The sequence below is a fragment of the Lonchura striata genome, chromosome 3 (assembly GCF_050655825.1).
Source record: "Lonchura striata isolate lonStrDom1 chromosome 3, ASM5065582v1, whole genome shotgun sequence".
Lineage (NCBI taxonomy): Eukaryota > Metazoa > Chordata > Aves > Passeriformes > Estrildidae > Lonchura > Lonchura striata.
Window position 1 is genome coordinate 48,896,905 of NC_140705.1, and position 16,189 is coordinate 48,913,093.

General features: G+C 39.5%; 1 protein-coding gene across 3 annotated transcripts in view; it reads left to right on the plus strand.

Annotated features, from left to right (window-relative positions):
- Nucleotides 1–15,642, plus strand: part of SLC35F1 (solute carrier family 35 member F1) — a 221,753-nt gene extending 206,111 nt beyond the window's left edge. For all 3 annotated transcript variants that reach the window (XM_021540851.4, XM_085575074.1, XM_085575073.1), the window contains exon 8: nucleotides 11,543–15,642. In XM_021540851.4, coding sequence (XP_021396526.3) covers nucleotides 11,543–11,767 — 225 coding nt within the window. In that variant the 3' untranslated portion in view covers nucleotides 11,768–15,642. The remainder of the gene's footprint in view (nucleotides 1–11,542) is intronic.
- Nucleotides 15,643–16,189: the final 547 nt, after the last annotated feature.

Below are 16,189 nucleotides of genomic sequence, written 5' to 3' on the forward strand. Positions count from 1 at the left end.
AAACACCACACCTTTTTATTGTGGGTAACTTCCGACTCACATCTTTCTATCTCTTAGCGTCACACCTTCCTGCATACCTCAAGTGTTGAAATGTAAAATCTATGGAATTAGTGAAGAAATTATTAGGGAATTGTTCAGAAATCTCTTAAGGATACCACAAGAGTACATTGTGAAGTGTAGTTGTTACAATCTGCAGGAAGTAAATAGCTTTTAATTCCTACCCAGTATGAGAGCTCAAACATATTAGGGGAACTCTTCCTTTTATTGGAATTAACTCTTGAATGATAAATCTTCAACAAAACCATATTGATTTTAAAGGTGATGGTGAATATGGACTGGAAAAGGAAAGGCTGGGGGATCACAGCAATAAAGATGCATAATATCAAAGAACTAGCAAACGGATTGTAAACTGCAGAGAGCAAAAAATATTGTAGCAAATAACAATCTTTTTCTTTAGCACAAGAAAAAGTGCAGACAGAGAAAACATAATTAAGTCATCCTATTTAAAGAGATGGATCTTACTGACAGCATACTTTTTCTAAATGATGCTCAATGAATATGAAAGCAAAGACCAAGAGGCTAAGTTTGGTAATTACTTGTGGAGGAAAAAATCAGCATAAATAAAAACCTCATCATTTCCCAAGACAAGCATGTTTTTGAAGACAAGGGAGTACAATAAATATGTTGAGTTACATATCTCAGCAATAATTTGCAACCCAGGAGAGAAAGCCAAAAAAAACAAAGTAATGAATTAGCAAGGCAGCAGATGCATTCAAAAGCTTAAACAAGGTTCAGCTACTGAAAATCTACAAGATTTTGAAATTATGATTCTTTTAATTGGCTGCTATTTTCACCTTTGCATAGAGAAACGACTAGAAGGTCCTCCGAGATGTAGACAGAATAATCTTTGAAAGAAAATGCTAAGGGTTAAATGCAATAATTTCATTATAAATTTGGAGATTTGTTATAGAACTGAATAAACTTTATTTCAAGACGTGACCAGAAAAGAAGGTAGACTATTTAGGAAGTGTGCAAAGAATTATGTGTGGCCTACACATTATGTCATGGTCTATGAGCTGCCAGAAAGGAACATATATAAAATCGGTTTTGGTATACAAATGAATTGAAGTGCTTATTCCGATTGTGCCTCCTACCAGCCAAATCAGTGAATGCTGCTGACATACCAGGTTAAAACATCCACATCAGCTTCTCTTTCTTACCAGAATGCAGGAATGGATTGACACGCAAACAAAAAAACAGTTAGAAAGCATCACTTTTACACGCTTTTGGTCTAAGCAATGGAGTATTTTATTAGCTTCCATAACATCTACAAAAACATCTTCTTTTTGTCTAAATTTCCCCTTCCCACTAAACTGGAAGATTTCAAACCCGTGATATGGGATAGATGCTTGATGTCAGCACTCCTGACAACCAATTTTATTAGCTGGACTAAACTTCTGGAATTATTCCCAGCACCTACATGAGTTAAGTTTAACAAGGAACACTGTTAAAAAGGCTCATAATAAATCTGAAGGAAATTTTTCATAGATTTAACTTATAGTAATCTGAATTTTATATCTTAAGGACCAGAGGACAAGTTGTAAGGGAAGAACTCCAGATGCAACTGGACAAATCATCTGTTTAAAGAATTGTTAGAAATAAACAGAAAACAAGGAATCACAAAAGAAAACTAATACTGTGCACGTAAAAAAGAGGAGTGAAGTCTAATTACTGTAAAATAGAAACCAAGCTTGGTAATGAAGAAGAAAGTGAAACAAGCAGCGAAAAGTTCTTGTATTATTAAGAGAAGAAATAATTTTGCTGTGCAAGGCCAGTGGAGGCAAAAATTAAACAACCTTTCACTTGGCATCAAAACAAAATTGGGACCTTCTGTCATATTCAGTAAGGATGAGAGTTAATGTGAAGACAATTCACCATCTTTAATAGAAATGGAAATTACTATGTCAGAAGTAGAAACAGAGCACAGTACTCTGAATACATCAAATTTGATATGGATTAGGCAATAAAATTGGAAGTAGACGTAATTAGGAATATGGAGATAAATAGAAAATTGGATGAAATGCAAGCTTGTTCACACAAGACAAATAATCCTGTCTAAATCTGATATCTGTCTGATAATTTAACAGATTTTTATAGGGGAAAAGTCAAATGGTAGATCTAATGTGCAAGGCTTTTGTGCACAGTGCAGCACAGAAAATTATCAGTTAAGCTAAAGAACAGGATTAGTGATGTAAAGGTGAGAAACTGGCTAATGAGGATAAAGGACAAGGCAATGTGCTGAGAGAGAAACAGCATGCTTGAAGGAACTCACTGATGGAGGTCCCAAAGAGTTGGTCTGAAGACCAGTCTTGTGTAGTGACTGTAGTAATAGATTTGGCACCCTCAGTAGGAAAAGAGGAATTAGAATAATCAGGCAACTAGAACTGGCTGACATTGAGAAATGCTGTGAAGCACAAAGTGCGAGGCAGTGTCTGTGGCAACAGATGGGAAGAATTTGAGCATGGTTGTGACAAAGCTGTTTCCAAATGAGGCTGCCTAGGTATTTCTGGTAGATAGAGTAGTGCTAATGCCATAGGACAGGACAATTTACCATCTCAGAGACAGCACTTTTCTAGTTGTAGCTATAGGGTTTTTGTCAGCTCAAGAGCACCAAGCAGAGCTTCTCATGTGCTCCAAAGCCTTGACAGAGTACCATATGGCCCCTAACAATGTACTGAATATGCAGACCCCTAAAAAAGTCTTTATTGTATGCAACATAGCTTTTGGTGGTTTGGGAGAGACTATGGAATCTTAACATATACTAATTAATCTATAAATTCACAGGGAGAAAATGAGAATTATTTGATTTAATCATACAAGAATATATGAGTGGAAACTGAGATTGTATAGAAATTAGGGGGATTTTTTGGCTATCACAGCGGGGAGGTTCTAGGATAATTTCAAATAGGTTAGTGGTAAGTGAAAAAAAAATCCCTAATAATGCTTGCATGAGAAGGATTTACCAGATGGACTATGTCATCTGACTGTAAGCAGTAATGGGGGCTTGGATTCGACAGCTTGGGACATGCTCTCTGTTCTGATTCCCTCATGCACCTGCCTTGAGAGTCAACTCAATTGAGAGCACTTGGAGCTCCTGAAGTTTGGCCTCTCATTGCCAGCAGCAAATGTGTCACACTGCAGAGAACCCTGACATGAAACAGCCATGTCACACTCCCTCCAGACAGCTGGCGTGGTCACTCATGGCAAGAGTAACTGCAGCTGCATAGTCCTTGTTTCTCCGGGTGGGAGTGCCCTCCATTTGCATTGCCAGGAGAAAAGAACACCATTTGGGAAGGAATTTCTACTGGAATGTATTGTTTGATTCAGCAGAAAAATATAAACAAAGAATCCAAGATTGTTATTGTAAATGTGGTTTTGAACATGCTGAGCACAATTAGCCTCATGTACAGTAATAGAGAATCAGTTACAGCAGACAGCTGCTGCTATATTAAGCACTTGCACACAAACACAAAAAGACACATGGCAACTGGCAGCTGATAGAGCAAACCAACAAAGAATACTGAAAGGTAAAAGCAGGGAGGGTAAATTGATTTTATAAGCTTTTCTGTTGTGCTCCTCCTTTTTGCATTAAGAACATCTGTAAGGATAGGTCCTTTACCACTTTCTTGCCAAGTAATTGATATAAAATAATCAGAAATGAAGCCCCCTTATGCCATAGTAAGGATGCTTGCAGGAAATTAGAGAAATGTAATAGAAGTGTTTTAACTACACATAAAAATCTCTTTCCTAGATAGATAAGATTAAAACAGATTGCAGGACTCACTCTACCTTGCACTTTTTAATTAGACAGACTGCTGATACCGCAGGGGTACTGAACACAGGCTCCTTTTTTCTCCCTGTCTGATGTCAGAGGCAACAAAGGGAAAGAGAAGAGAAAGCAGTGTTCCCATCTCTCCTGGTGCTCAGGAAATGAAGATAAGCCATTTCACACAAACATTTTGCCCTATCAGGCATGTATTTAGAAAGGACAGGTTATTATTAATTTTTTCTAAGGATGCCATTTGAGAAGGAAATCTATTAAGTTTCCTAAATTTTAATAGAATTCGTGGTGACAGTTTTCCAGTAAACCCTCCTCATTTTTCTCCCTTGTAAGTAACCTCAGCATCTAAAAGGTAAGAAAGCTTAGGTGTTTCCCACTGTTTTACCAGTTAAACTGCACCCACCAGCAAATATCGTTCAAGAATTGAAAAAGATGATGTTGCTGTATGATAGAAAGCATAGATCAGTATGTTTTACATGGAGTAAAACATGCAAGCACTAGAACAGAAGCAACTGGAAAATACAGAAAATGTGTCATCTGGTTCCTTGTCATCATGGTTTCTATGCAACATTTGCAATTCAGCATAAGCCATAGTAATGGACAGCATTTCATCTGAGTTAGGTCATATTGAGGGTGCAAGCAAGCATCAGGAATTGAGATGTATGGCTGTTCTGCCATGCATGAAATGACAGGAAAAACCTCCTTTGGCTTCTTTCTTTTCACCAAATGGCAACAAGGGCGGTGTCAGGTTTTCACTGTTGCTTAGGCAAACCAGAAACTTCTTGCTTTGGGTTCTGCTGGCATGAGTGATATGTTGAGACAAACCTCCTTCATTCAGTTAGGATCAAAGATGTGGAGTAACTGGCTAAACACTTCACTTTTCATCCCAGCTATGTTCAGAGGGCAAGATAGGGCTTTAAGTCATCACTTAAGGCTTTATCCTCATGGTTTGCTTAAGAAATAGCTAGGGGTCATTAAAGCGTGAAGATAAGGCAATCCTCCTGGTAGTGGACAGACTTGCTATCCAGAAGTTATCATACTGAAGGTGTCTGTCAGTCTCAAATTCAGTCAAAGAGAGAAACGGAAAGTTTCTAACCAGGCAGAAGCCTGAGAAAGTGCTGAGAAAAGAATGTAAATAATCTTTTATCTCCTTGTTGTTCGCATTGTTTTTAGTTAAGTTCTGTCACTGTACATCATGCACTCTGCACCAATGCTGTGGGTTGTTTTTACTTCAAGACCAATGGAATTAGTCTGGATGAAGCTCTGTATAAAGAGCAATGCATTTTGAAATAAATTTCTGTTTTACTCTCAGCAGCCTTCTGAGCAGAGTCTCTCCATTCCCGTCCTGCCTCATTTCTGCTCAGACATTCCATCTTCTGCAGTTGGTGAGCAGGGAAGGCACTCTAAACCATACCTCAGTGGTTTGGGTCCCTTTGGAGATTTCTTAAAAACTGGGAGATCTGGCAGGATGCATAAAGCTCCAGATGTATTTGTTTTTTCTGTTTCAACCCAGTCTGGAAAACTCATGCAACCCTTCTGATGTGTGGTGCCATTTGGGGTTGCAAAACTCAGTGTTTCACTGCTGGGGGTTAAATCAGTTTCTGTTGACAAGCGGATCAAGCTCTAAATCCCAAAGAGATATCTTCCTCATAGGCAGCAGTAGTTTAAGTTTCAGTGCTGATCCAAGACAGACTTAGGCAGATCTTGTGGGCGTGATCCAAGGCCATCAGCAAAGAGCGCTGCAAGCTATGACTAGGATGCTGGCTCCTGTTATTATTAAAGTTATATGGCTGTAGCATCCAGCCATGCAAGTGAAAACACTGTGTGAATTCCTAGTTCTCAGACCCCTCAGCCTTCTGGTACTGCTGCTGGCTGAAGAGTGTGTGCATCCCACAGTGCAACTTCTGCACTTGGTCATGGTGATCTGTATTTGGTATGTTGGAGGCGAAAATAGAAAATTGTGGAACTGAGCTCAGCCTCTCGATCAATTTATCAAACAGAGTGGAAATATCTGTTTGCTATATAAAAGATAATGAGAGAAATTTGGTTTTAACTCCCTTCACTCTGCCTGCTCAGGTATTCATGTGTGAAATTACTCAGGGGAAAAAGCCATAAGTCAGTGAAAGAACACCTATTGGCCCTAACTTTGATGGGCTGTGCAGCATATGCTACAAACTGAATTATGTAGCATACACTACAACTCTGGAAAGCAGAGTTCACTGCACTGCACAGACCCACTGATGGGAAGGAGAACTGCCTGTCTGGAGAGCATGGATTGTGCCAGCAGAATATGGAACTAGATGAATTCCACCTGATACATGCATTTTTACTCCTCTTCATCAGTGTGATTCTGAGGAGGTTACTTTTCTCTGAGATTTAAAACTTGAATTAATGGACCTGATTTCTTTATTAATTTAAGAATTGCCAGATGAGATAGAGAAAAAGGTAGTTATTCCATTTCATACTTTATCGCTGAATATGTGAAACATGACAATTATAAATTTTCAGTCAGTACTTTAACAAAAAAACCTTTTTAAAGACTTGAAAAGCACAGCTGAGTTGCTATAGGCTAGGAGCTGCAGTTCATATCACCTACCAAGAGATTCAGTGTGTGGTCGCTGTTTTGAAATACAAATGGAGCGCTGCAGTGCTGCAGCTCAAATAGTCTGCTCCTGCAACTATTTCCAGTTCAATGGACTGAGTAAAACAGAATTAGCATTTTCATAACCATTGCAATAATGTTCAAGATCATTATCATGATGGCTGAGCAAAAACCCAAAATTAGCAAATCATTGAATTTCTTTGTGTGTGTGGGCTATTCTGCAGACTCACATCTGTCTCATTTTGTCACTCTGGATACAGTTTTGTTGTGGTGTCAGTGGTAACATGGACATGGACATCTGTGAAAGCCAGAACTACTTGTCTGCAGATTCCCTCGGCAGCAGTCAGTCATCACAGCCTTTCCTAGATGAGATTTTTCCATGCTGATTTTTCCATGTGATTTTTCCATGCATGTTTCTTTGGGTTTTCCCTTCTAAATTCATGACCTGTGTACTGAAGAACAGCTCGTTCTCTCCAGACCAAGGCATGAATCTAATACCTTCTAAATAGTTTTTCTTTCTGTTTTTATCTTCTTCTGTTGCTGCGTAATCACTGTTCAAGACAATGAAATCAGATGCACTCCTTTCCATATTAAGAAGCTTGCTGTTCTTCCACCTTTCCGAGTGGACTACTTTAAAGCATAAGAGTCTCAAGAGGAAATAGTAGAAGAGTTTTAGTGATTTCAGGATATATGAAAGACAAGTTTCACATGGACAGTATTTCTCCTTACATTTGCTGTGATCAGCTGGACCTTGCTGCTGCAGTGGTTTTCCTGGTGGGATTCTGCAGGTGCACATTCTGGCATGAGGACCCTGTTCCTGCAGCCAAGCCAGCAGCTTCCACAAGCTCATCTGCTGAACCTGACTGAGCAGATCCATTGCAGTGCTGTGTTCCTAATGAACAACTCAGATAAATACCAGAAATGTCCACTCACCAGAATCTGTGCTTGTTTTGATAGGCTGACCAAATCTTGTTAAGCATGTTATCTTGTTATATTTGTCTATTTTTTTTTTTGTCTATATTTGCTTTGTGTGTTTATCTTCAAATTGACAGGCACCAAAGACAGGCACTTTTTACATGCTGAAAGGTAATGTTAGTTTAGTGTAGGCTATTTTTACCACAGGCACTAAATAGTGTCTAGAGAATATTTTTTTTGTGTGTGTTTTCATAATTTTTGAACATTTATGGTTATCATTGTATGATCAATATTGAATACTATTGACTGGGGAAGCATTTATAGAGACACATATGTCAGAGCAGAGCAGACATGATCAGATCAGGGCTGATTAAACTATTTGATTTGACTGGCAAAAAAGGTTTGGCAGATGCTTTTCATGTCAGTGATAATATCTGAAATGTTGTAAGTAAGGCACTTTCCCTGCAATGGAGCTCTCTGCCTTCTTCTCATAGGATCCCTATTCCCCATTTTTATTCTGTAAACTCATCTTTATTCAGTAACCAGGTGTTATTATCGTTTTTAAACTGGTAAGAAACTGAGAATCATCTAAAATCAATGTGATTCACAAAATAAATTCACAGGTTGAAAATCAAGTCCAGGGGCTCAAGACAGATCATTGACCTCACCACAAAGTCATCTGGTGTCTCATAAGCTTCATGGATGAGCAAGTTTATGTATGTAATACATATGGGCCTATAAATGTAGATACTAAATCCATAGTAAAACTGTTTAACGGTAGAGAAACATGAGTTAGTCTGTTTAGTGAAACAGAAACATTTAGTCTGTTTAGTGTGTGTGACACTCTTTAGCTAATTTGAGCTAACCAGTTTCTCTTCACCAGTAAGTTGTTCTCTTTGAACAGGATTTGGAGAGGCATACAAATCTGGATATTTAAAAAATATTATTTCTTAGAGGAAATATGTTTCTGTAGAAAGAGATAATTCAGTAAAATGAAACACAATATCACTCTCAAGTAGCTTTTTAGGCAGAGAGAGGAATTACCCACTTCCCATGAACCTGCATTTGGTACTGCAGCTGCATAGGGAGTGGCAATGAAAAGTGATCCTCCCTCACTTCATTTCTTAGGAATGGCTCTTTCTTCTGGCTTTGAATGTGTTCCTTTTTCCTGTCTATTAATAGCAAATCTCATAGATGAGGTTTGCAGATGAAGATTAAAAAAAAACTCCAAAACCTACATAGCAGTAGCGTGTGCCTGGAAATCTTATCTTCCATAAATTGCAGGTTTCAGCTGGAGTCTGAGTAGCATAGTACAGTGAACAACAAATTTTGTATTTGGGGAACTAAGTATGCATCTTCCCATTGCACTGATGGATTCACTGCTGTTTTAATAGGAGGAAAATACCCATTTATTTCAAAGGACTTTGGATCAGTCTGACAGGGTATTGACAAAAAACAGAGATTTGCCATGTACTTCAGTATACATTCCTATATTAACCTCACTAACTACATTTTACTTCAGCTTGCAGAGATCTACTGAACAAATGAATTCAGCCTGAACCTTGTTTCTAAGGAAGGTAAAAAGGAAGGAATTGTCACAGGATCATCAAGAGTCCAGGTTTCTTTGAACTAGCTGTGCACAGATACCAAAGACAAATGTTTCACAGACCTTTGCTTAGATTTCCCCAAGCTATGTCCAAACCCTTTCTCCCAGACTGGAGAGCTGCCACGAGGGAGGACACTACCATGGAAAGAATATTGTCAGGCAAAAGAATTGGCAGGAAACCCCTGAGAGAGGAATGAGAGGTATGGCCAGGAGAAAGGGGGTATGGTAGAGCTGGAGCCATGAACCAAAGCAAAAATGAGTTGATTTTGTCTGGCAGCTCCTGGAACAAGAAAAAGAGCACATTTAACTCCTGAAAGCCCCACAGATTCCTCACAGCAGGACACAAGGCAATCCCAGATCTGGCTGGCACTCTGGCTATGCGGGGTCAAGCCAATTGGCTGGCTGGGGTGAGAAATTCAAGCATAAGGTGGGAATGAGGGACAGTGGGAAACTAGGGATGGGGAACTAGATGCATTTGGCTCCTGAGATTTTCTTGAGCTTAGTCAGCTTCGCTGCTGGAAAGTGATGCTCAAGTTCAAAAACAAAGTGAAAGAGGGGAAGAAAGTGCTGAGAACAAAATTGCACTGAAAATGGAGGGGGGTAAATCAACCAGAAGTTTGAAATTATTGACTTGTGTTTGATAGCCACATGAGGGAGATCTAAGCTTAAAAAGTCCTATCAGAGCTGTGTCACATGGAAGGACTCTTTCAGTAGACGCTGGATGAGGCTCAACAGTGTCTCTGTGACTCTGGGACAGCTGAGTGGTTTCATCAAATTGTGCTGCCAGACAACACATGAGGGCCTGGTGACATACATGTTAAAAAACAATTAAAAGCTGATGAAAAGCAAAACTCTTCCTACCCTGTAATCATTCTGACATGCTTTAAAACCTTACCCCATTATGCTATCCATGTCAAACATGCATACTGGATGTGGGAAGCACATGCACAGACATATCACCATGAGTTATATGAACAAAGCTTTCAGAGATACTGAGGATTCTGTACAGAGTCCAAATGCTTCATCAGGCAGGAGGTTGGATGGAGATTTTGAAGGTTTATGAAACAGTAGCAAATTAACATCACTGCAAATTTAGCTTAAGTAAAATGTATTTTCTCCACAATTATTTCTTTAAGCATAAAAATAATATTTACTCAAAAATTTCCAAGATAATATAGTCCATTCTGTCTATTTTGTGCTGTGCTAAGGTGATCCAGAGGAAACAAATGGGGCATCCATCAAAACAGAGTCAGTCAGGATTAACAGACTTGTAGATGCCTTTGTATAAAATACTGAAGTACCTCATGGAGCAGCTAGTAGCAGGCTGCAAGTAGCTGATGGTGTTCAGGTACAGATTCCTGACAGCTGCAGAACACAGGCACTCCTAGAAGTTCCACTGAATACAAATCATTTATATCCTCAACAAGGTAGCTGTGCAATTTGTCCTTCATAGTTTCTCACACAGAGCATGCATGAAGAAATAACTTGTAGTCTATGTTCAGCAGACAAGTCATATGGGCTTAAAGCCATTTTTGTGTCCCCTGTAGCCAGGACCCAGTATCTAAATCTAGTACCTAATGGTCTGTGCTTTTGAAACCCTGTCTTTGCCTTTAGCGTTATCTGCAAGGGCTAATGAGTTGCCAGAAATGTTCTTTGTGTTGTATTTTTAGTTCAGACACAAGTCTGTATATGTCAAAAAATTCAGGCTGACCTCTGACCTAGTGAAGCTGTGTGCCAAAACATGTGCACTTGAGCTTTCAGTTAACTGTCCTCTGTGTGTACTTTCAAACCTCGTGATGTTGACCCAGAGCACATTTCACAGGTGAAGTTTGTCCTGTCACAATCTAATGTGAAACTCACATTAGATCTTCTAGCACCTGCTTTCTGTTCACAAGCAAGAGATTCTGCAGACAGTTTTTAAGTGCCTTTATTAAAATATATTTTTAAGTGTATACATATTTTTAATCCTTATTTAAATTATTATTTAATATATAATATATATAATGTATTGTATAGCAAATATATATAAATATATAGTATAAATAACATATTATATATATATATATATATATATAAAATATATAATATAAATAATATATATTTAATATATTTTTATATTTCCATCACCATGTTAATTTCTCAGACATGTGGTTTAGCTGTAACTAACTTCAGATTTGTCCACTACCTGTCTGACAAGTGTAGATGATGGTACCTCACACTGGAGCTGGAGAAACTTGGACTCAGAGGAGTAGCTGGCTTGTCTAAAAGGATGAAAAAATCAGCTTTGGATCTGTGACCAAAACTCATCCTTCCCAAGTCCCACATAGTCAATACTTAACATGCCTGGCCCAGGAAAAGGAACTATTTAGCTCTTGGTTATGGAGGACAGGGGAATTGCTGGAGGTAAATTAACTTTCAAAGAGCCATTCCCATAAAAATTCAACATCCAAATGACTGGGAGCTTGTTCTGTGCAGTGCATACCAAAACAGGGATCTGTGCTTAACCCTGTCTTTGGGTCTTCATGAACTCAGGGTAATTGGTGCTGTGTCTAACAACTCTGCTGTTATTTCTGCTCAGTTTTCAGGACTTTACTTGTTGTCATTCTTCACGATCCTTGTTGGGCTGATGCTCTACTCCTCCACATCCACCTACGTAGCCCAGGATCCTCGGGTGTACAAGCAGTTCCGAAACCCCTCTGGACCTGTTGTAGACCTGCCAGCCACCAGCCAGATGGAGCCTTCGGTGACATACACCAGCCTGGGGCAGGAGACAGAAGAGGAGCCTCACGTTAGGGTTGCTTAAACCCAGGGCTGTTCATCACCTATTGACAGTGGAGCTCATATATCCATTATCTCTGTATTGTACATAGAGAAAGGTATTTACCAGGTGCAGTTACACTGGTGAGCTGCAAGGTAGCAAATAAGGAAAGCTCATACAAACACAAATTAATTGTTCCAGGATGTTCCTTGCAAGGAGATGCCAGTCCCTCATTTATGAAATGAGCAGCATGTTTGCAACAAACTGCTGTATAGGAATCAGTTAATGTAGCATTACCTGTGAAAGATATTCAATGGGTAAGATGAAATTACAAAAAAAGGAATTCATAGAAGGGTGTTTTACACATGCAGAGTGATATTATGCCTAAGCCACACCAGTTGTGGTAAAAACGCCTTTTTACAGCAAATACACTTTATGCAGTCACTGTTAATTTCTCTCTAAAATTTGTTTGTGCAAAACAGATGGGTTAGTCGTGGTGACAACACCCTGACACATTTTTGCTAGCACCTTGGATTTGGTGAGGGAAATACAATGAGTTCTTCTGTGCTATCTGTCTAGTTGCCCTTTCTAGGTTATCTGATCCATGAATCCAGAGAAGGGACAACTTAGAAAATCTGTCTCTATTCTAGGAATAGGTATAAGGTGAGAATTTTAGCCTTTCTATATTTGCAGAAGTGAAGTACTCAAGCATTGACCTCTCTATGATCCATGGCAGATTTCCTAGTGGCCAAGGTTCTGCATCAGGTGACAGGGAGTCGATTTCACTGTAGTCGAGACTCAACACAGATTTCTTACTTTTAAAGTTTTAACCTGTAGAAAGAAAAATACATTTTCTAGTTTCCTATGTATTGTACCTCTCCACGGAAAGATGACATATCATGTGGATCAGGGCACTTATTTTTTTAGATACTCAGTGCATTGAGGGTGCCTTCTGCTCTTCCAGTTTGCTTAGTCTCTCGTGGTTCATTATTCTAACAATAGCTAGTTAGAGATCTGTCAGTTTTTCACCAAAACCCATAGATTGTAAAAATCAGGAAGATTAAGGAAGGAATTCACAAGCAGAAAGACTGGACCATCTGCTGGTAGCAGTAGCATCTTGCCGCAGTAGCACAAAGGCATTTTACTGGCAGGGTGCAGCCAATTATTTTTCATTAACTGTGAAGCAAGCAGAAAAATTCAGCAGTTTTCTTGCATTCCTGGGAACATGTGAAAATAGTAAGGGTGTGCTCCACACTTCTGTATACTACTGTACATCTGCCTCAGGAGTCTTACCAGAATTGAGAAAATCTTAGTCGCCACCATGAAAAATCCATCTTTGCCTGTATGTTTGCTCTTCTGAGAGCCCAATACAAGGAAATCATTATTTCAGTATCCTTTATCTTATTGTAATTTAAAATTAAGGAAGATGAGATGTTCCTGTGTCTAACAGTAGGTGAGGAATCGAGGAGAGATCTTGGTTTTATTCACCAATCATGCCACATCTTTACATGAATCCTTGGGCATAACTTACCTTCTGTGTGGCTGAGTTTTCCAATCACTATATATGGAAATAATGACATTTTACCTACCTCACAGAGGTGCTATGGGACCAAGTTATTTTAAAATGCTTCAGGATCTTCAGAAAGAAGGAGTTTAAGAAGCACATAACAGTGCTGTAAAAGTGTGTATACATTCATCATATTTGAAAATGGAGTTTATGGCATGGTTGATGAATATTTTGCTTGTGGGCATAGAAGGTGAATTTGATTTGAATGTTATTCTTCTGAAAAAGACTGTTTCAAGCAAAAATGTAGTCCTTCATGTTTGAAAAATACAATTTACCTATTTCTATATAAAAAAGAAGAAAAAAGTCAATCTATACATTGGAGATTAGAAAGGTCACACAGTTCAACCAAGCAGGATGAATTTCTGCTGAGGTAACATTCATTTTTTATAGTCCTGTTCTGCTTTAATACAGAAGGAGCTTCCCTGAAGCAGACTGAGAGAAGTTTATATATGCATAACAGACATGAAATGGCAAATGTCAAAATGCTCTTGAACAGCAGAAGTATGCTGTATCTTATTCTTACTGTGGAGAAGAGGTGATTTCTTTCCCACTGTCTTTAGGCTGTCTGCCACAACCCTGCTGTACCTAAGGGAAGGTTCTGCAGTATTGGCAAATCATGCCCAAAACTAGCCCAAAAGTTTTGGTTAAGATGCCTTGGTGCTAAACTAACAAATGTATGATTTTTTTCCCTGCTGTTTTTTTTTTCCCTTCTGTTTTTTAAATCTTTTTAGCACTAATGTTTCCAAACTTTTTTTTTCTTAAACTATTGAGGATTAAAAAAACCACAAAGAAACCACCACTAGATTCCCACAGAAAAACAGAGTCTATATTCTGGGGATATTAAGGAAAGCCTAAATCAAAAAAAAAAAAAAAAAAAAAAACCACACAAGAAAGATTACCTAACACTTCAGGGTAAGATCCTTGGGTCAAGCCCTTCGAGAGCTTTGACTTAAGGTGAATTTCATACATTCCCCAGGAGAAGGGGTCTGATTACAATCATGGCTCCCTCAGGTACCCAGAGGCACACTGGTGGGCACCTGTCATCTGTCTTTTTTGCTACCTTTTGTACCAATTAAATACCTTTCTCTCAACATTAGTCCCCGTGTTGGTCTGAGAACCTTGAGGATCGTGTGCGTGTGTGTTTCATGTTTACAGTTCCTTCCTTTTGCATAACTGTTTTGATTAATTTCCTTATTAGTATTTATTTTTAAGCCAAATGTTTGTAGTCCTTCGGCCTCCCCCTCCTCATTTTTCTGACACTAACTTGTAGATGTTTGTTAGAGTCTTCTGCGAAACAGCTGGGCAGGAGGCAGCTCCCGGCCAGGTCACGGGGCTGGGAGTTTCTCCTGACAAGGGGCTGCGATCCATGGGTAGCTGAGAGGTGCCACCAGGCGATTCTAAAAGGCTCTGTTTTACAGCAGTAAGTTACGAATGTTTCAGCGAGTGTTCCGTGACCAGCCACCATCCCCTGTGAGGAGGAGCTGGGTGCGCAAAGCAGGGCCGCTTCGCTGTCTGTGTTTCCCCATAAACAAGGCGGATGCTCGGATTAATGCCAGTGCGCTAGTCCCGGGTGGATCTCAAAGGAAAGCAGTAGTATGTCCTTACAAATAACTGCGCTGACTGAAAAACTGAGGTTCAGTGGAGGAAATCTTTCCTTCTGCCCACTTGTGTTCTGCAGTCGGAGCCCTCAGTGCGCACCAGCAAAGGCTCAGCTACCTACGGCAGCTACTCTCCGTGTTGCGCAGGACGTCTCCAGCTCCGCACAGCTCCTTGCCTGAACAAACTGAAACCCTCTGATACTGCTGGCCCTGGGCAGCCCTTAGCAAGACTGATGTCATTTTCTGATACCGGATGAAAACCCTCACTGGGAGACAGACCTGGTCTTTGTTCCAGCTATAAAGTTTTGAAACACACAACGATAGACCAAGCAATTGAAAATTTTGCACCACTGTGTCATAAGAAGAAGTTTCAATGTATAGTGTAGAGATTGCTAACTTGTGCTATTAACATTTTGACAAGCGTGTAGTATCATTTCCTTTCCTTTTTTTTTTTTTTTTTTTTTTTTTAAACCATTTAGTATTCCTGAGCTAGCTACAAATATAAATTTTACCCCATGGGTAGGATTTTATTGTTAAATGCCATAATAAAGCACACTAATCTTGACACCGCAGATGGAAATATGAACCAAAACCAAAACCAGGCAAACAAAATCCCAACCCCAAGTCCTGCATTGAGAAGCTGAATAAATCTTTCTCCATTTTGATATTTGCATGCACCTATATGGACTGGCTGTGGCAATGTAATGCCTGTATAATGTTTTCAAGTAAAAAAATAAATGCTTTATGAAAGCGGGGTTAGTGGTTTCTTGACTGTTCCTTTCTGCTATCTTAGCCTAAAAGGATTTTTCAGAAGTCTAAATCCTGAATTGCAGGGAATAGTTTTTCACTGTGCTCAGGGCTTCTTCCCCTTGTGAGGTGTTAACCCAGAACTCTTTCCAAGGTGTCTAAGAATAGATGCCATCAGGCATCCTCTGGTATCTTGCCTGGCCCCAGAGCGCTCATCCAGAAGGGTAAGAGTACTCCTGTTTTCCCTCTGTCTTAACCTGCCATTTCCCTAGGGTATCCTCTGGTATCCTGATAGCCACTGCCCTCATTTGGAGACAAATCCACTCTCTCCACTGCCTTCCAGAAATTATTAATTAGTCTAGAATTAATCTGGGGAAATTAATCAGTGTAGAATTAATCTGACAAGTGCATGATATTGAAGGGCTTCTCTGGCAGAGGTTATGTAGTGCCTGCCACTGCCTTTCCCAGGCTGCCCTATGCTGCAACACTACACCCAGCTGAGCTCTGAAAAGAAAGGATGGAGATAAAGTTTAGACACTGGGGGAGAAGGAGTGT